The sequence below is a fragment of the Gavialis gangeticus genome, unplaced genomic scaffold (assembly GCF_001723915.1).
Source record: "Gavialis gangeticus isolate Ggan-Ray unplaced genomic scaffold, GavGan_comp1, whole genome shotgun sequence".
Lineage (NCBI taxonomy): Eukaryota > Metazoa > Chordata > Crocodylia > Gavialidae > Gavialis > Gavialis gangeticus.
The window spans coordinates 24,734,672-24,756,505 of NW_017729001.1; the positions used below are offsets into that span (position 1 = coordinate 24,734,672).

The 21,834-nt window shown below is 40.5% G+C and overlaps 1 protein-coding gene across 2 annotated transcripts in view; it reads right to left on the reverse strand.

Annotated features, from left to right (window-relative positions):
* Nucleotides 1-21,834, reverse strand: part of GLT1D1 (glycosyltransferase 1 domain containing 1) — a 121,959-nt gene that overhangs the window by 47,186 nt on the left and 52,939 nt on the right. For both annotated transcript variants that reach the window (XM_019507098.1, XM_019507096.1), the window contains exons 5-6: nt 14,377-14,413; nt 13,238-13,294 (exon numbers count right to left, since the gene is read on the reverse strand). In XM_019507098.1, coding sequence (XP_019362643.1) covers nt 13,238-13,294; nt 14,377-14,413 — 94 coding nt within the window. The remainder of the gene's footprint in view (nt 1-13,237; nt 13,295-14,376; nt 14,414-21,834) is intronic.

Genomic DNA, 21,834 nt, shown 5'->3' on the forward strand with positions numbered 1-21,834 from the left:
TATAAAAATAAAAATTTCGGGTATTCAATTTAGATGTTCTTGCTATCTCCTGTTATGTTTTGCCTCTGGCTGCTGTAGATTAGGATGCGAGGTTGACGCTACAAGTTCAATCAAACAATAATGAGTATCTTGATCACTGCTGTTGTGAGTGTGAAGATAATCACCCAAGTTATGAAGAATCTTATAGATTATACAGGCCTGATAGCTTTGATTATAGCATAATATCCTGTAGATTTGATACGACTTTTCTTCCTCTCTCTTTGCATTTTTCATTCTGTAAATCTGTCTTTTCATTTTAATGTGTTTAATTAGATAATGGATGTAAAGTGCTGCAAGGGGCTCACTGACCCTCCTGTACGTGCCAGACAACCTCAACGCATCAGACAAATACTTCACAGCTCTCCATCAGGCCCACTGTAAATCCTAAATAGCATTTAAAATTGTGAAATAATTTCCCCCAATTCTTCCAATATTTAAAGCTATCTCTTCAAAGCTGAACGTGTGACACTGCAGTATTACAGAAGCTCTTACCTGCACACTGTCTAATTTATCTTACTGGAATCCTGCAGGGCAACATAATAAAAATACTTTGAATTTTACTTACAGAAACATACCAGCTGAATTATGTTTGAGCAGACCTCCAGGATCCACTTCTACTGGCAGGTTATTCCCGGAGGCATTGTTTGGCTTTAAAGGACTCAGGGCATGGATGGCTTTTGTAGGGAAAGGACAAAATCTTGGGACAGTCCTGTTTACGGGCTTCCCTGTGATGGAGAAGAGTTTGGTGGTGCCCTAAAACCTTCCTAGAAAAGCAGCGCTGGCAGGGACCTTGCAAGATATTCTAGTCTAACCCTCTGCCCAAAGCAGGAGGATCTCTATCTACACCGACCTGGCACAAGCTTGTCTAACTTGCATTTATAAACTGGCAGGAGGTAACCTTGTTCCACTGCTTGACCACTAGGAAGGTTCTTCCTACAATCTAGCCTAAAACTCCCTTATGGCAATTTAAATCCATTACCGGTCGTGCTACCCACAAAGCAATGGACAAAACACAATTGTCCTCTATAATAATCCTTTTCATATTTGAAGGTTATCAAATCCACCCTTTGGTCTTGTCTTCCCTTAGCCAAAACCATCTCAGTTCTTCCAACCTTTCTTCACATGTATTCTAGACTTCTAATCATTTTGACTCCCAGGTAAAGGAGGGGGTTTTTATTTCCAACTTTTGCTAGATTTTAATGAAAAACAGGTAACTCCCTTTGACCGGCTTTGGAAAAATACCACCCTTGCAGTCCCCTAACAATGGGATTTTTTTGCACCGTTCTCAGGAGCTTCCGATACTATCTGCTGTCAGAGACATGCCATTGACCTATGTGAACCGCAGGTCTGAAGCCACACGACCAATTCTATCTCCCCCAAAAAATCTGGAAAGAGCTATTTGGGAGAGGAGCTATTTGCCACTACCATTCGGTTTAATAAGGCAGGAGTCAGGTATACATTTTCATTTTATTGTGTGCAGTAGATTTTAGTCATTGGCTAATTCATTTTTATGACCAGGTTTAATCCACTTAGGGACATAAAAAAACCCACAAAAAAAGATTGCTTTGCAGAAGCAGCACAGACGATACCTATTGCTGGAAGAGTATTCTGTTCCAGTCTGGGCTTGCTTGCCTTGAGACTTAAGCAACATTTGTCTCTCTTGCCTTTCTATTTATTCGTTGAAGATGGTTAAATTTACACATCTGAATAATGCTTCTATCAGGTTTTCACCTCCCAGTGCTTTCTCAAGACTTCTTGGAGCCCCTGCTGTGAAAAACAAACTCTAGCTATCTGTATGAGAAACCAATCATTGCAACATTCTCGCTCATAATTTGGCCTTGCAAGATACTCAAGAGGGAGCACATTAATGACACAGTAAAGGCAAAACCCACTTTTTTAGGTGCTGTGGCCCTGTCAGCTATGCGGAAATTGGCACCTGACAGGAGGGATCTTTATTTTTATTTTTTTCTTGAGCTTAAATGGGCGCTTCCCATTCTGGATTTTTGCTGCAGCATTGCCCTTCATAGAAATCAACTGTGCTTAATATGCATGCGATTCCATTCAGAAAAGGAAAGATGCATAAGTGGTACTTTCAACAGATTTACTTGTTGGGTGTTTTTAATGCGTCACCACCTTGCTGCAGGGACAAAAAGGTGTGCTATTGTTTTCTCCTACTAGCGCTGCGGCAGGAAAGGATTTGGGAGGGTAAGTTAGATTGTTTTCTGGCATGTGTTTCCTACCCAGAAAAATTAAGTTCTCAGTTATAACCCACTGACCTTCAGAAAGGGTTGCAGAGATGTAGCTGAGCATCGAACTTGACCTGCAGAATAGGTATTGCTGAACCTCTGCCGAGTTCACAACACCATTTTTTAAGGCAAACACAATTTATATTGAGTTACTGACGGGGAATAAACACAGAATCCCGGGACACCGATATTACAGCCCCATTTTGGAGCATTAAGTGCGCTATGTCAGAGGAGGCCAAATGCTTTGCTGTTATAACTACCGGTGTTTGTGGAGTTCCCCTAGCAGAGAATTTGGCCGGAGAAAGCTGTCAAGTAGATAAACAGGATTAAGAATTGGGACTCTTGTTTTGTCCCTGGCTGTGATTATGATTCACTGCCTGACCTAGAAAGTCCTATGTTACAGCCTGCCTATATACCCATTTATCAATGAAATGGGTATAATGACTACCTAGTTCAAAGGAAGTTATGAGGCTGATTAATTTTTTGCAAAGTGATTTGTAATGCTCAGATGAAAGCTATTATGAAAGAATAAGAAGTTTATAAAGGCCACAGATTATGGAGAAACAAAGTTTTGGCAAGAGCTTTTGTTAGAATTTCTGCACAAAAATAAGGTCCTTGTATTTTTGTTGACAGTTCACTGGCTCCCACAGTGTTTTTTTCCCCCCTCATCTGAAAGTATAAACCTATGTTTGCCGCATCAATCATTTTCACAGCAATCAGCTGAAATGTCACTAACGGAGAATTATGTCTTCAGAATGGAGTCCTAATGGAATATTTCATAATTGCACGGGGAGATGAAAAGGCAGGAGCAGGTGAACAGTCTTAAAAGCTAGGTTCCTGTGTTTGTACAATGTCCTTCTTAATAAAGAACAACCGAAGTGAAATACCTACATTGCATGGGTAAAATTGTTCCTAAAACAGAATGCTTTCCAACGTTTCCCCTAAGGTCAGAGCATCCAGTTAGAATTTTAAAAAAACCCATGAAAATAAGATGACATTTTAAGAAGCAGTAACAAAGAGATGACTGCCTAAAGTATTCTGGATGGGATACTTCTGGATGCTCTGGGATAAGAACATTTTCCCTTGAAGTCATCTGTTCAAATCCAGATGAGGTGGCCTGGATATGATGGCTGTTTAAAGCGTCTGTGTTCAGTCCAGTGTCTTAGTGGAAAGGCATCAGCACTATCATCGCAGTTGGCACCATTATTGGCAGGTGTTGCAGGCGTGCCAGAGGGACTTGAATGGACATGGCATAGCATTCCCATCCCATGCTATGGCGTGGTGCATCTGGGTTTGAAAGTTCACAAGGGGGAAGCGCTATGTGTGTGTGTGCATGCACACGTGCGCTGGGCAGTGCTTTCTAGATGCCCAGATTCATTTGGTCTTTTGGGTCCCTTGGGCTTTCAAATCTTTTTTGGCCAATACCTTCACTGATTTTAAACTAACATTTTTGGGAAATGGGAAGGAAATTTAAAAAAAACAACCCCATCACATTCTATTAAATTCCACAAACTTGGCCTATTAATTGTTAACTGGTATGCTTTTTCTTGCAAAAAATATGAAATGTTAACATCAAGATAATTATCTCTTTATTTTGCTGCCGTGAAACCAGAAAAATTCATTATCATATGGCACAAGAAAATGACCTTTTCCCAAAGTCCAGCGAAACTGCATTTTGTCTTCCCTTTGCAAAGGCTCATGTGTGAATGCACGTAGCCTAAGCTTTAATAGACTCTTTAGAAATTATACTACATTAAAGAAAAGCCAAGAAAATTAAACCACAACCAGCTTGGTCATTTTTAAAATTCAAATTGCAGGAGGAGTTGAATGTCTTCAGAATTATTTTTTTTTAATATACTTAAATCTATGAATAACATTACAAAGTGCTCATGATTTAGCTGAAATTTACAGGTCGTCATCGTTTTTGCCACTAAGCTGTATGTTCATTTAGTTACAGGAAATAGGATGTGTGTATTTAAAAATCCTCACTTCTGTCCTTTTTGTACTGACACCACCAGTTGTGGATAATCGTTTATTAATGACTGAATGATATACAAGTACACTAGACTTCATTAGAAAATGGTTCTTGTCTTCTTGCACGAATCTCCTCCATTTCATCTCCCAGTGCAATTACAGAATATGTCACTGGGGCCCGTTTCTGAGATGGGCCATGATCAGAGTCTTAAGGTTAAGAGTCTTAAGTCTTCATATAGTCGCATTCATTTCTCGAAGGTGAAAATGTAAGATAATTTAATTAAAGGAGAGCAAAGGGCTGCATGAATGTGCTTATTTCAGGTTCGGCTGTACTTATTTCTGTTGAATTTAGGTTGATTAGGAGCAGGCCTAAGCCAAACTGAAACTCAAACCAAAAGTGTGTGTCCACATAGGGGTTTGAGCCAGTTCAGCTGGTGCAAGTTTTTATGTTGCTACGGCCTCAGTCAAAGTAACTGCTTTTATTAAGATATTCCCTAGGAAACCTAGTTTGCTTGGTGACTGCTTCGTAACTGGGACAGAAATAATAAATTCTGTGTAATGCAAGGCATTTGGTTAGTACCAAGTAGTTAAACAGTGGTTGATTGCAGGAGTGAATATGCATACAATACAAGTTTAATTTTCAAGTTGCTAAATGTTGGGTCTTTCTTTAATCTTTTAATATATAAGATCAGGCAAGATCTTTCCCAGTTTCTAGGATTGGCTGACTGAGTCCAGAGGCACAACAGAAATCAGGTGCCTCAAGCTGACCTGAGATGGAATTTAGGGCCCCCCATCCACGAGTGCAATCCTCAAAACCCACCCTATAATCCTTGGGCATCTACAGTCCGCAGGCACCTGAGTTTCCATCCATTCCTCAGATGCCTAGATGCACATGGCCAGAACAACCTCCCTTTTGGCGGGGCTCAGCCGTCCCAGCATCTCTCCAAGGCATAAGCCTAAGCAGCAGCCTCAATCTAGCTACCGAACTCTCCTTGTCACTAGTTTAGCCCCAACCCTTCAGCTCCTGCTCTGACGAGTGCTACGGTGACGTTACGTACCACCGCTGCAGGGTTCTTTTGCAAACTTGGTTTCTAAGGAAGCCTGAAATAAATGGAGAATCGACACAGTGGCTTTATTGACTTAAATATTAAAACAACCAATACCGTTTTCATTGGGTTATTATAATGCTTAACTCAATAAAAGCTTCAGGTTTTGAATGTGTTCCTATATCCTCCCCGCTGAGAGAGAAATCGCAGTTTCGTTTTGGTGTGCTACCTTGCCCTAGATAAAACATAGTGCTCTATGCATGAGGCTTCGAGAATAAGCTCTAGTAGGGTGCCAGCACAGCATAACTAGGCAATGAACAAACTAGCATGTCCAAAATAATTTTGGAAACATTATTGATGGCAGTATTTTTGAGTAAATACTACCCCCATCACTTAAAAGGGACTTGAAATTAGCAGATGAATCTAGCAGCTTCCAAATTTGTACAATCACCAAAAAAAAAAATATTAGAGCAATTTTAGATAAATAGTACAAAAATGTTTCCTGAAAATCTTTAATCTTACTCAAATGCTGCAGGCTTCTGTGTGACTTAGTGATATTAAACACTGACTTGCTAGAGGTAAGGATGCAAGCTTAAGAACATCTTATCTTGAGTGACCTATTTTCTCACTGTTTGTTCAACTAAAGAAAATACAGCAATTCTTCCTATTTAAGGTTTTCATAGCTGCATTTGTGAAATACATCCACAGAATATGATTTTGGACAGGATTTAAAGATTTCAACCCCCACAAAAAACCCCCCCACTTGTTTTATCCCTTCTATAGTTGAAGATTTAAACATATCCATATTAGAGGTTAAATGCAATGTATTTTTAACAAGCATATTGGTATTGTGCTCATTCATTTAAATAATTTATACTTATTTATGACACAAGGTTGTCCATTAATGCAAGCAAACCCTGTCTATAAGCAATCAAGCTGTTTTTTTTATGAATAGTAGGTCAAGAGCAATCCACCCCTGGAGGATTAGTTTTCCAACTAACTTTAGCTACGTTTTCAGTTGTATTCAGCTAGATATTCAGTTGTATTCAGCTGAGGTGTGTAAATCACTACAGCAGGTCCACGTGATTACGGCTAACCCAGCTGACTTCTCTTTTGTTGAGAAGCAATGTCTAAGCTATGACCAGATGCTGAGGTTGTATTACCTCTCCTGTCTGTTCACTTTGAACCGCCCCAAGATTTTTATTTCTCTTGAAAACTGTATATAAGCTGCCTGCTACCCATTTCAAAGTATTAACTGATCTCAGACAAAAAGATGTCTACAGGTTTCTAGCTGAGGTGTTAGCCTGTCTCAGATGGTTATTTCATCTTCCAGAGTTTGAATCCTAGGTAACTTTGTCCAACCCTTGAATACGGCTTTGATATTCCAAGTCAGACCTTCAACTCTGCTTCACTCTTTATATTTCTGTCTTCATCCCCATGTTAGAAATGTTATACAATAGATCACCTAATTCCTTATCACTAAGAGTTTTGTTGTTTTAAGTCACTTAAACTCCCCCCCCCCTTATCTTTTATCTACTTTTCTCACAAGCCAACTCTTCAGAATTTGAAAACTCTTGGGCTACTTGGTCCAGCTAAGTTCACTATTTTGTTTGCTATGTTAATATTAAACAATAGTGTCATGCGCACAAGCTTAACAATTCTCCCTTATTTTGTGCTAATCCTGAAGCTGCTATACTTGAAGGCAAGAGAGGAAACCCTGCTGACTTAACTGCAAACAGAATTAAGGCAATATTAACATAGTTGAGTCTGCATCCAAAAGTATACTTCATAAGTATGTGCATAACTTTAAGTATATGCTAAAGTGCTTCGATGAATCAGGGCCCTAATCTACAAAGTGATTCTCTTCCCCAAAATGAAAAAAAAAGGAAAATTCTATTGTATCCATGGAAAAGTTAATTGCAAATAGAATTAATTACTACAGGACATTTCCATTCAGCATTAACCTCAGCTCCTGTTAGCTTCAGCAAAGTCAACATAAGCCAAAAGAACTGAGGATCTCATTACAGCAGGCCCCTCACCTGGAGAAATCACATCACAAAAAACTCTTCTGTCAGATGGTTCAATATTTCTACACACCTCTATTGCTAATGGATATTAAAAAGCAAGTGCGCAAAAAAATCCTGCTTCCAACTGATTGCTTCCAATCTTTTCTTAGCAAAACTACATTCAGAAATTAATCTAGACAAAGAAAGTTATCTTCTAAAAGCAAGTTTCACACTTGTTGTTTGAGCGTATAGTGGCACCTGTTCCTAAAACCCCATGGGGCCTTCCTGGATAATTTATAGTACTGGTTCATCTTTCTGATCGGCTTGGAATCGAAACCGATTTCTGTTTTTTGATCGGTCTAGACTTCATTAGTTTTCCACTCTTCTGAATTAGATGAGTTCCAGTAAGTGTTCTTATGGGCTCTCATTTTGGTCTTAGGAAGCCAATCCCATTCCCATTGAAATCAATCCTTTCCATCAAAGTAAATGGGTGCTGGCCTGGTCCCTGTGTTTTGAAGTGGCGATCTGTCCTCCTTAAGAGGTATTAGAGGACAACAAACTTGGATTTTACAGGCATAGAGATTATCTTGTTATTCCCAACAAAGTCTAAGTGGGTCTGAAGTCTACAAACAGACACCTCAAACTACAAACTCATTATGTTTGCAATAGATTCCTAGATTAGATGGGGGCTGTTGCGGTCATCCAGCCTGACCTCCTTTGTAATGCAGACTACAGAACTTCCCCTGAATAGCTCTGACCTCCACGAAACAAACGGCCTAAATGCAGAGACTTCTCTCTCAAAGAAATCAGTCTCAAAGGCAATCACCTTCCATCTTCCAGTTTCTTTAAGTCAACCTCTGGGGCTGGCTATGTATTTTTTGGTTAGACTTTCGGATGTCTGCAGTCTCTCTCTCTCTACCGTGGGACAAATACAAAAAGAGCTGACGACAAATAAAAGCTGATCAGTTTTGAAAGCTCCCCTTTTGTGACTGTAACCAAGGAAATACTTTGTGAGCCTAAGCTGATGAAAGTACCTCAGCCAGAAGATTAGGTGCTAATTCTAAGCAAGCGTTACCTTTGCACTGTAGACGTTTGTCATGAAGCCTTAGATAGCAAAATACCGATTCCCTGAGCTGTGCCTATCTTGCACTGAAAACACAAATTTTGAAAAAAAAAAAATTATGTCCATGACACCGTTCTCAGAAATCATTTATATTAACCTTAGAAATTGCTCACTGAAATCTGCTACTCAGTCTGCTTTCCTTAGATTTTGCTTGTGTGCGGGAAGAAATTAAGAGTACAGGTCTACTTCAGTCCAGGACTTGTTAGACTGATTTCAAAGGGCTATCTGAACTGTGATTCTGTTTGACCTGATTCAGTATAGACATCACTGTGATTGACAAATTCAGTACCAACTTGGAATAAGATGAACATTTCCAAAAGGATCCACTGATTTAGGACGGTGGATGACTCGAGAGGGTATAGGTTCTGATTTTCAGGGGCGTCTGGCTTTCCTGGCTTGAGTTGATGCCAGATTAATTTGGTTTGGGCATAAAACTCAAGATAATCCGGTTATAGAGAAGAGTGGGCATACTCTAGCAAAATCTTATGAGTGGGCATACTCTAGCAAAATCATATGGACTTTTGAGGAAAAGAGTGCCCCTGCCACGTTTTCATTACTTTCTGCTTATCGTTACAAGTTCCCTAGACTTCTGAATTTAAAAGAATACTTCTAGCACCTGCAAACCCCAAGAAAAGCAACTTTGACTCCCAGCCCTTTGGTATTTTCCAGCAGTCATGGAAAGGCAACAAGCAACCCCACCTCCCCTTGTAAAGATGAGCATTTCTAAATGCTCCAGTGCTGCCAGGGCATGGGGAGGGGAAGAGGCAGGGATTGTTGCAAAGAACTCAGCCCATCTCGGCGATGAAAAGCAGAACAGGACTGATGAGACAAATGGGATAAGACACTAGGTCGTACAACCCCATTCATACTGAATAATTTTATGTCAATTTTCAAGCCATTATTTAACAGCACGTCACGTTTTTGTTTGCTTTTCTGTACATCGTGAATTATTTGGTACTTTTGCATTAGTGTGCATTAGGATAAACCTGTCTAATCTTCCCGATAACATGCATTGTAGGGAGTGCTCCCCCAATCTGACGACTGTTCCTTTAATCACAAAATGGTCAGACACAGGATCCAATCACTGCTGGGGCCGTGGTAGCGAGTGACAAATCATTCCACTTCTGAAAATTATTAATCTTCATGGCACTGTGCTTGTGTGCTATGATTTACTGAGAATGAAATAACCCCACAATGCTCAATTTAAAATTGGACACTGGTTCTGAATAATGACACACATTTACTGATGTGATAAAGCAATTGAATAGTGTGGGTTCATTTGTAATGGAGGGAATGGCTGTACTATCAGGGATCAGATTGATGAATGTGAAGCTTAAAAAAAAAAAAAAAAAAAAATCCAAGGTAAAATGCCTGGAAATTGTTCCTGTTTGGAAAAGCAGCTTTAACAATTACGCTGTTACTGACATCCAATAGCTTTTTGAAAATAGCCCCCCGCAATGGATGTGCCATTGTAAGGGCAAATAGAGGCCTTTTTTTCCTAAGGGCTAAGGCATTACCTCTGTGCTTTGGTGCTGGGGTTCATCAGCTCGCTCTGCAGCTCCAAGTCCTTGACTGAGCCTACTTTGGCATGTCTAGGGACACGGATATGGAAGGCAGGAAGGGTGATTGCTGCAGACCACCATTGGTTTGGGGACTGCTGAACGCCCTCCACCGAGGGTGCCAAATATGACAGTGTGGGGAAGTTGCGTCCAGATTTTGTCGCACCTCTATTAAAACCTGCCTGGGTTACTGTATACCATCCAAGGCACATACTTATGCATGGCATGTTACAATCCAAAGGCCCCCATTTCTCTCGGGGGAGTGGAGTGTATTCTTCATAAATGTTCCCCCAAGTCACTGGGCGCAGTGCGTGAAATGCTGCTGCCTGTGTTTCTGCACTTTCCCTGCGCACAGAAACGTTGGCTTCTTTTTCCTTTCCTGCTGGCAACGTTTATCCTGCATCTGCTGCTTGTGCTTCTCCACTAGTTTTAGATCCCCTCGCATTTGGCAGTCCAGCAACACACCAAGAGACCCTTCTAACTGAAAGATTAAGAAGCCAGAATCAAAGGTGGTATAAATTGGCTCCCCTTTAGTCAATGGAGCTACACAAATTCTACACCAGAATATGCCAGTAGCTGCTACTGCAAAAATAACCACTTTGTGAAGGCATTTGGGAAGATCTCCGTAAAGAGGAAGGAAGCTTTATTTATCTTTCTTATTATTTATGCGTAGATGCTTTCCATCCAACCAAAGGGCAATGCACGTTTTTGCACGTTGGTTGTATGAGTACTTGATCTGAGTTTAAAATATACCATCCTATGGGCATGTCTACATGTGCTTTTCAGTGCACCTAAACTTAATGTGTGTTAGGCAAATGTGCATTAAGGTGACTTGGGCACTCATCTACATGTGCACGTGCTAAGGTGCATTAACACAGTGTGTAGACCTACTTGGGACTGAAGTTAGTCCCAAGTCAGTCGACATGCACAGCGTTAATGCGCCTTAGTGCATCTATATATGAGTTAAGGTGCTTTGTCTATCTGTGCCTAAATTTAATACCTGATTTTGCAGGTATCAAATTTAGGCATGAATAGCCTAAAATTGCCATTTTTAAGATGCATTAAGGGTGCACATGTGTAGATGTGTGCCCTGAATGCACTTTAAATCAGACTAAAGAGCCTTAAATTGGCACGTGTAGATGAGCCGAGTTCCTAATATTAGTGAGAGAATAAATGATAAAAGGGGATGGGGCAGAAGGGGATATTGCAAACACTGAGCTGAGTCTTGTCTGCTTTATATACATATTTTACTTAAAAGTTTCTAGCTTTTCAGTGAAACATTTATTCTTAGTTAAAAACTGGGGGTGGTTTTGTGTTTCAATTTGAGAAGGGAAAAAATCAATTTTCCAACTTTCAAGCTACACGAATAGCCTAAAATTGCCATTTTTAAGATGCATTAATGGCGCACATGTGTAGATGTGTGCCCTTAATGCACCTTAAATCAGGCTAAAGTGCCTTAAATCAGCATGTGTAGACACGCCCTGAGTCCCTAATATTAGTAAAAGAATAAATGATAAAAGGGGGTGAGGCAGGAAGGGGTTATGCAAACATTGAGCTGAGTCTTGTCTGTTTTATATACATATTTCACTTAAAAGTTTCTAGCTTTTCAGTGAAACATCTATTCTTAGTTGAAAACTGGGAGTGGTTTTGTGTTTCAATTTGAGAAGGGAAAAAATCAATTTTCCAATTTTCGAGCTACAGTAACTATAACTAATGTTTTAAGTATTTTTATTTACTGTTCAGCTGAGGCACGCAAAGGACTCACTGTGCTCCCTTGTTAAATGTAGGATAGGTATATTAACTAACCGGACATTGTGGTTAATCGATTAGATAAGCAACTTAAAAAGGGCTTTGCTATTCATCATGCTGTGGCTGGCACACATGTCTGGTTGTATGTTGTTTCCAGCCCCTCCCCTTCATTAGAAAGCCCTTCAGGCCAAGGATTGAATCTATACAGTGCACAATGGGAAACCCGTCCTGATCAAGTATTTCAGAATAACCAGCCTCTCAATGCCAGCTCACAGTGTTCATGGGGCTCTATGGCAGTCAGACTGAAAGCAGCAGCAGATGCAAAGAAGGTCAGCTTCCACAGCCCCTCTGCTAGATTCATGGGGTACCTGGAAACCCTAAAAGTACCAGCTCTCAAGCTCCAAAGCTCCCAGTTTAGCAAAATATTAAGGAACTGAGTAGGCAGGCTGGAAGGTTTCTGATGGAAATCTCCCTGCCAGATCATCAAAATTACATTTCTGAAAAATTATTCCATTTTGACATATTGGAAATTGTTTCATTCAGATTTTTCTGGGGAGAATTAATAATAATAATAAAAAAATAAAGCAGATTATTCCTGAGTTCTTCGATCAGGTCCCAAGAATATGAATCTGCTGTCATTGAAATAAGTCAGCTAAATTCCTCCCAGTTTCAGTGGAAGCTGGTCCGTGCCCTCATTCCATATTTAAAAGACTTTTATTAATTTATGAAGAAGACAATCTGAGTTCATTTCCAAAAATCTTTCTTGTTTGGAAATCAGGTTTCAACTCAAAATGAACCAGACAAGGCCCAGGAGGACTGCCAGGCAGGCTAGTGGCAATGCAGCGTCTGCCCATATCATTTTTAAAGAAGCATGCCTAACATCCTCTTGGCAGTTTCCAAAGCAAGGCCACCTATCAGATCAGCACAACCACTGAACTCTATTTGAACTCCCAATTTGGAGGCTGCGGGGTCCCCGTTGGGACAAAAATGGAAAAGTCTGAAGTGCTGCTCCTGATGCACTAGCCTACTCTTATGTCAAAGACACGCTCGGTCTCCATCCTACGGCTGTGTATCACAAGCATGCTCAGAAACCTATGCCTTGGGCATGAATGAAATGAATGATACTCGTAGTCGACTTTCCAAGGACACTTGCGCACACCTCATGGCCGCTTCATCCTCCGGTGCAATCTAAAGTGGGCATCAGTTTCAACACCGCCAAAGCCCAGGCCTTGGAGTTCACGGCCAGAAACGAGAAGTCTGACTTGTGACTTACTGCTCTGTCTGAATCGAATCGGTGCTGTTAATCCTTCATTTTTATGAGCATTAAACTATTGTACTATGCAATCTATCGGTGTATACGTTCTAAGTTCCCGTGCAGAATGAAGGCAAACAAAAGTCATTCAAACGTATTAGGAATCCTGATACAGAACAGTGTTAACTGCAGTTTGAGAGCTATGATTTGCGTATGCTTGATTCAGAAATAGAAAAGTGTTACCTGCATTTTGTAGAAATCTTTTCCAGTTAAACGTTGTACTGGGTGTGGTCTTAATGCCTAAATTCAAGAAAAGAAAGGGGCAACATGGTTTACTTGACGAAGGGTAGCAGAACAACGATTCCTGAAATCTTGTTTGGAGTAACAACTTCTCTGTCAAACGCGAAATTCCAGTTTCACTTGCTCCCATGTCAAGCTCTTCCCTTCCCTCCCTTAATCCCTTGCCTGCATGGATTTTTTTGTAACGTTCAACTTGATTCTACATAAAATGATGTTCTAGTTTAAGTATCGATAGCTGCACCTTGGGCCAATTCCCGTCTGAAGGTATAACTCTGCAGAAGTCAAGGGAGCTATGTGCCCACTTCCATCAATGCAAATCTTACTTACGGTGAGAATTTCTTAGATCTATCCCAAAGCAAACACCGAGATATGGAACAGAGCATCAGACCCCAATCCTTTAATGTGAGATTAAACTATTAAATGGCAATACTCCTATTTTACCACTTACTAAACTGTAACCCAATCATAAACATTTTGAAAATTAAATTGTTACCTTAGAAGGCCCAAGTTAAATATGCAAAATGTTATGCTTTTCACCCTAGAAAACTGGGTATTTTAGGTATATGAAACAAATATCAGACACTGAAGCAGCTACATTTAAAATGGTAAATTAGATTTTATTTGTTGCTAACTATCACCCAGAAAACCTCAGATATGTATATAGCGCTCTGCAAACATCTAGTTCATATTCCCTGTACCATTTGTGTGGCCAAAATTTTCAAAAGCAAATATTGATTTCCAATGCTGACTTCTGATCACTGATTTCTCAGGAACCTGATTTGAGACACTGTGGCCTCATGGTGGCCTGAGCTTTAAGAAAGGGACGTTCGTCACTTCCTTAAAAGTCAAGTTTCAAGAGCCTGATGCGCAAAGCTTATTGCCTTCAGCCAGATTTGGATAAGGGCCATATATATAGTAAAAGTCTCGTGTTCTTTAATGGAAGTGGGATATCAGTCTAGATGTCTGTTTTAGGAAAAAATATTTGTTTCACCAGAAAATGCACACAGATAAGCGTCGCAAGAGTAGTAAGTAGCAAGATTCAAAGCAAGCATATACTGGACTGAACACTTTAAAACTCTTACCTTGAGTCTGGACACACATTTTGCTCCCAGCATAGGGCTTCAAAGGAAGGAGGAAGAAAAGTAAATTTTATTGCTTATAATAAAAAAACATTTAGTTGCAGAAAAAAAATCTAGGTCACTAATATGTTCAGCTATAATAGTTGCCTGATCAGTAATATGCAGCAAAAGAGACCATTAGAAAGGAACATTTTTGCAAGGTCAAAACCACAACATGATCAGTGATTTAAATTAGGTTGAATCAATACGTACAATATGAACCAATTAATTTTGTAATTTGATACAATTACCAAGTTAGTATAAAGCATACTTTTGGCTTGCACCAGTGACATTTCTAGTATCCATTAATCCACTGTTGTATTGAAAGGGAAAATATTGCCTTAGAAAAACGGTTTTCAAGTAAAGAAAGGCTGAAGTTTCAAAAATTCTGGGTCAATGCTGGTTTCAAAGCAAGAGACTCATGGATCTATAACTGCCTTTCTCAAAAAAGAAAAACAAAGCCCACCCACTTCTATCACCTTGTCAGATTGGTGTTGCACTTAGAGATGAGCTTATCTACGTAGAGAAAGGGATCGATATAGCTTCATAGATTTCATAGACATTAGGGCTGGAAGGGACCTCGAGTCCAGCCCCCCACCCAAAGAGCAGGAAGTCAGCTGGGATCCCAGCAAGATAAGCATCCAATTGACACTTGCTGTAGTACAACAATTAGTTATTCTGGGAAAACTGGAGTTTCAAAGTAATTCTCTGCATGGACATGGTACTCTGGAGTGAAAGTGATTTGATTTTGGAAATTTCACTTCTAGGTTATTCCTGAGTGGCTACGCTGGTCAGCGCACACCACATTTGCGAGACCATCTTCTGTCAGTAGATTCCACAGGAATTCAAGCTGCGAAGTTAGCTGCATCCTATATAAGTCATGAAAACAACCAAGTGAAGTCTCCTCAGGTCCCTTTTGTATTCCCAAAACAGCATTACAGACAACCAGAGGTTGCTGCGTGCTTCTAGTATGTCCAAAACGTTGTGTTCACCCAAACCCACCGTTGCAAATATCTTATAAGTGCTGGCTACAAGCCCTAAGAGGAGGTATTACGCCTGAATGTGTCAACAAAACAAAATGGATTATTATTGTGCTGCTGCCAGATACAGCAAAATAAACAGCATCTAATCGTAAGGTAGCACTCTTTTGGGGCATATCCCCACGAGTGGGAACATCCATTTCCCTGGGGAAAAATAGCAGCATATATTTGTGCTGCTTGTCCCCAGGCAGGTCCCTGCACACATGTTCTGGTGCATGGCAAACTGCCCCAGGTTGGGTAGGGGAAGCTGGGGCCAGCACCTAGGCAGCTTTACCTGGGACTCTTGGGACCTCCCGGGGCTGCAGCAGCAGTGATCTGGGCACGTGGAGCCTGGCCAGTAGCAAAAGCGTGGCTTTGGATGGCCAGGCTCTGGTTTCTGACGGCACACACTGTAGCCATGTACACCGCACCACTTTTTTTTAGATATCAGGATGCAACACAGCACATGGATCTGCGTGCACTTTGCGGCAACTTAGAAGGCTTTGAGGTGCCCCAAACCACAAGTGCCCACTCATGTGGATGCAGCTTTTGGCCCCCAAATGCTGAAACACTTCATAAACTATCTGGAGGATACCAGGAAGGGCACTGGCCATTAGTTAATCCATGCATCAATTTTCAGAACTACAGCAGTCAGAAAATTTGGGTCAGGGTACTGACACAAAGGCCAGGCTCAGGGTAGGGAGCAGCAGCTTACCTCAGCTTCTGCTGAGTGATGGTAGAGCTCCATGTGACTTCAGGAGGAGCTGTGAGACCAACACTCATTGCATCTGAAAATCTCCTCCTTACTGTCATCTCTTTACGAACACACGCAAAAGGGCCAGGTCCTCAGCTGTGTAAAACAAGTAGCTGTGTTGCACTGGCTTTATGCCGTCAGAGGATCTAGTCCAAATACTTCAACAATCTTACTTGAGCACCAAAAAAGCAGAGCAGTTACACGTTTAAAACGGGGGCTAAACTAGTATTTTGTATTACTAAAATATGCACATGTAGGAGTTCACAAGTGCCTGACTGCATGTGTCTATTTATGTATATTTGGTGTAGTGCTCTGGATTTGCTCGACATTTTTTTCACTTGGCATGAAACAACAGCCCTGTAGGAGCTAGCATAACCTTTGCTTGGCAGCTAACTTAGGAATCAAGTGAATGTGCAAAATCACTAACCTAAGTATGATCCTAAAAAAACTGTAACAAAATCAGTTGTGGATTTGATAGCACCTGGGCAAACATAGCTCATGAAGCTCTATAATAACTCAGAGAGATTTTAAAACGGCACATGTGGAGAGCGCACTACTTCACGCAAGGCATTTATGCTACCAGATAGTCATTTTGGTGGAAACGAAGCTTAATGCAAGATGTGCAAGTGACCTGTGCACTGATCTTAGATTTAAAAGGTTATTTAAAGGACCACATCCCCTTTATCTGCAACTTGGCTTGCAGAAAAGTAGAAGATACATAAACCAGGGAAACTCTAATAACACCCAAAGGGAAGTTTAAAGTGTCCAAAGTGATAATGCAAGTGTTTAAATTGCATCATCTAATTTAATTTTTTTTAAACATGCAAAATGACACCTTTGTTTAAAAATTAATCTGGGTTTATGTAACATGAAATGGCAAGGCCTGGTCTATGTATTTATGTACACTTTAGTGACTCAATGGGCAGGTTAGCATTCCCTATTCGTCTGATGCTGTGAGGACCTGAATACTTTCACAGATTTAAAGTGCATAAGAGACCATTATAACTGTCTGGTTTAAACTCCTGCATGACAGAGGCCATGAAATTCACCCAGTAATATCTGCATTAAGATTGATAGCTTGTGGTTGAACTATAGCATATTTTTTAAGATAGCCCAACTTGATTTGAAGACTGACTTGAAACTCCGTTTTCTCCTGTGTCCGAGCTTGTGGTACTCACGAGTCTGTGGGGATGCACTTGGCATCTTGCAGAATTGGGACCTGCTTTTATTTAACCCATTATAAATGTAACAGATTTCAATGTACTGTGTAAGACTTATTTTACAAAGGGAATTATATCAATACTGTTCTTTAAAATATTCCATCTGAATTGCATACAACAGAAAGCTTTTCCATCTCAGGGCTATTACATATAAACTCAGAGCCTTATTCTCCTGTCCCTTGTAGGATGAGAATTTCATATTTCCCTGTGTGTTACAAGAGGTAAGTCATGTGGCTTAGTAGGTGAAAAAGTTATTTAATCCTTACACAAAAATAGATCGCTGTACATTGTACAGTTTGGCAGCTTTGGGTGGGATGTGATTGTTGTGGAAATGAAGCTAAATTCTACTTCCAGACATTGGAGTGGCTTGATTGCACGCCAAAGAAGCAACGATATGAGCCTGTGCTATGGTTGGTGCAAGTCTAATTTACCCAGCCCTTGTTCAAAATAGTAGTAGGAGCAGTCTGCGAAGGAAGATGGTGAGTGGGTCTCGGTACTGGAATCGTTCTCACACATCCTCAGGGAGACTCTGATGTCTTGCCTGAGACTATAGATTTGCAGAATGGTGCTTCTCCTTCCTTGCAAAGAGCCTGACCAAGGAAGGAGGGGCAGCTTCTGTTTGGCATTTCCTGTCCTTCACCCAGAGTCATCCAAACTTTTAAGCACATGCTCAGTTAACTGGAGACAATGAGATGCAAGCACATGGTTAAAGGTAAGCACCTGGTCAAGAGCTTTGCTGAACTGGGGTCCTTTCCAGGTTCTCTAGTGAATGAATGTGTTTTACCCTGACAAAACCTGGCCCATATGAACGTACTATAGAAAAATAAATGGAGCGAGTGTGGGGCAGGGCTGACCACTGATAATACTTTGTGACGGTCTTTTATTTAAAGAAATGCGGAGGGAAATAGTTACAGTGTGATAAAACTGCCAGTATAGAAGGTCTTGCTTCTGAGCTGACATTATACTATTAGAATGAAACATTGATCATAACCACAGTCTTTTCAATATTTTCAACACATTTAGATTATGCATTATTAACAAGTTGTATTATGCATTTCATAATTGAAGATAATTAATCCAATACAATAAAAAGGTTTGAATACCATACAATTTCTTACATGTTAGTAATTTAAATTCGTAATTTACTGGCAAAGTAATAAAGCACACATTAGGGGAGTGATGAGATTCACATTAGCTTGTGTTAATATGCAAGGAAGGAAAATGTTCTGAAGAGAGCAGCACAGAAAGATGAAAGGCATAAACCCAGGATTTGCAGCTAACATTTACATATCCTTTGCTCTCTCCTACAGGATCAGGTATAACATTTCAGTCAACAGTATTTAAGAGGCAGATGACTCCCTAGAGAACTAACCTACAGGCTCCCTGTGTGTCCTGGCGCATAAATCCTTGGGCACAGATCCTCAAAGTGATTATTGTTAGGCATTTAGTTCCCACTGAAATCAACTGGGGCATTTTCATATGTGCTCCCAGTGCAGTGCCAGGCGCTTTTAATTAGTGAGCCACTAACGTGCATTAGTAGCGCAGTGCACCTCCACGCTAAAAAAAAAAAATGGTGGCGGTGCACTTTGAACTAGATGACATTAAACATGTTTTAAACATGCACATGACATGTGCGGTTGCCAGAGCACATCAATTTATCTGCTCCAGAAGACTCAATTAATCGAGTCTGCTCTGATGTGCTGGATTTCCGGCACGTCAGAGCAGGCTCCTCGCATGTGTGTAAGTGCCCTAGTTACCTAAATACCTTGGAGGAATTGAGCTTCAGTCTCTCTGTTCTCTAAAATGAGTATAAGCGCAAACCTGTGCTTCTGTCAATTGTAAAGATATATATTTATATATAAGATATATTTAAGATATATTTAAAGATGGAAAAGCCCCCCGATACTATACATTGGTGGGCCTTACAACTACCAAAGATAGATATAGATTTACAAAAGCAAACAGGTTTTTAATATACATTTCAATTATTATTCAAAATGTGTTGTGCCAGACTCCCAAGTGAAACAATGTAAAAACCACATAAGACATTAGGTATTTCAAAGTCCAGATTTACTCTGTTCCCTGTTCCTATGGCCATCAGTTTGTTTTGCCTTTCTTCTAGTGGAATCTGTGGGACAGCACCATCTCTTTTCGTGTCTGTCCACAGCATAGCATGTAGTAGTCTTTATTGAAAGCAAATCATAACCAAGTTAATAGACCATACACTAGAACTCATACCTTCACATGTTCTCCCATTGAAACAGGTCAAAATCAATCAATGCTAAAGAAGTTGGAGACAGCATTAGCAAACAATTTTCTGTTGGTGGAAATTGGGGAGAACGAAATGCATAAGGGAAGTGATTATATTATTATGGAAATTAAAATCAAAGAGGCAGTGTGTGCACTTAGTTCTTCCGGCTTCTTGCGATTATTGTTAAAGGTTATTAGACCACACAAGGAGACATGCAGAGGAGATGGAGCAACAATGAATAGTTAGAGACAAATCCCCTCCTAAATACCTGGAGTCAGTCATACTTCAACTTCCTCAGCCAAGCTAGTACTTGCAAATGGTGATAATTCTTCTGAACTCACCATCGGTGCAAATTGTCCAGGTGGCAGAAAAAGGATTTTTCTTGTTGTCTGTGGATCAATTTCCAAATTAACTATTCTTTTAATTAGGAAGTGGATACGCAGGGCCAAGTTCTAGTGTGCTGCACAAATGACTGCAAATCGAGTTCATAATCATGCCAAAGTATAATCCCAGGCACCTATTTTTGGACCAAACTAATCAGCCCAACAGCAGCTTTGTGTCTCCTGAAGCCAGGGAGAGGCAGAGCTGCCACACCAGCCTCTTTGATTGTAATGCATCCTCCCCTTCAGACTTGGCAAGCTCTGCTGCCTCCTATGGAAGATGGATTTGGTCACAGCACTCGGTTTATTAACGCAGAGACTGCAGCTATATCCAGCTCCTTGCGCCCTCCTTATTTTTAGTAGGATTAGCTAAATTATATACTGGACCAAATCTGTTAACTAGTCAGGATTATAAAATAAAGCAAAATCCAGCAATATTGTAAACAGAGGAAGAGAGGGAGAAAACCAAAATGTAATTACTTTAAAATGATGTCTTTAGAAAGAATGCCTTGACAGAAATCTTACCAAAAAAAAAAATCCCATTTTGTCCAATTTCAGTTCCAATCAATTTTGTCCAATTGCATCATTTGAAGGACTGGTTTCTTAAAGCACATTAATGTCACTGTCCCCCTGATATCTTTAAGTGGCTCTCAATTTACCCTTTTCATTTTTTTTAATCCATGTCCCCATTTCTTTGTTCTAGTTTATATTTTTACCCAAGTTCCACAGAGGACGAGTTTGGAACAAGATCACTGATGTCATTCACTTTATTTTCTTGAGAGAGAGAGGTTGTGCTAGCTTTTGTTTTGATCCAAATTCTGGAGACTATGCACAGCACAAGGATTCAAGTAGTGCCCTTTAAACAGTGCCTATTCGAAGTTGTGCCCATCAGACATCCCTTCTCTGTGCTTGGCTCCAATTGTGGGCAATAGAGATGGGAAGTGAAGTAAAAAAGGGCCCAAAGGTTCAAGAAGCTGTCATAATGATGCTTGCAGACTTCCCGTATGCGTGGCCTATGCATTTGCTCTGAACAAACTGAAGGGGGTGGGAGGGAGCGGATGACAGTGGAGGACTAGAAGCAGGCTCAACCTTGGGTCCTGGTGTCCAAGGGACAGCCTGGACTGCTGCCAGTGGGTAAAGTTATGGGGGTTTTTTGTGCTGACTTCTGGTAGGTTTGGGCTACAAGGAATCTCTAAGCACCTGTGCACTCGTACCCTAAAAAATTTAAGAAGTCCGGTCAATGCATTTCCCATGTTAGTTTAGGGGGATTTGAACATCTGTCTCTGGAAATGAATCAAGCTACTAAGCTCCAGTTCTTGGCAATCCTACATGACATCTGTTCAGAAAATTAAAAACTCATGTGAGCACTGCAGGGCTGCTCCTGCACTCCCCGAAGTCTATGGCAAAGCTATCGCTGACTTCTGTGGCAAAGGGTTAGGACCTGAATGAACATTAATCCCACTCTTTCAATAAATCCCATGTAAGATGGCTCCTGTACTCAGATCAAATGCTACTGAGGTTAGTGGGCCTATGTAAGCACCAAAGGGTTTATCCATTGGGAGCTCACCGCAGGCTCAAGGCAGAGGGTGTTAGGCATATGTACCACACAACAAATACAACATGCTTTCTTTCAGAGGCCCATACTTTAAATACAAAAGGAAATAGTACATCAAAGGTTCCCCACCAAAAATAGTGTTTTGATTATACCCATCACTTTTCAAAACGTATCACTGACTTCTACACAATTGTATTAGAATAGGCCCTTTAACAACGTTCTCCCTTTGTGGTAAAGATGATG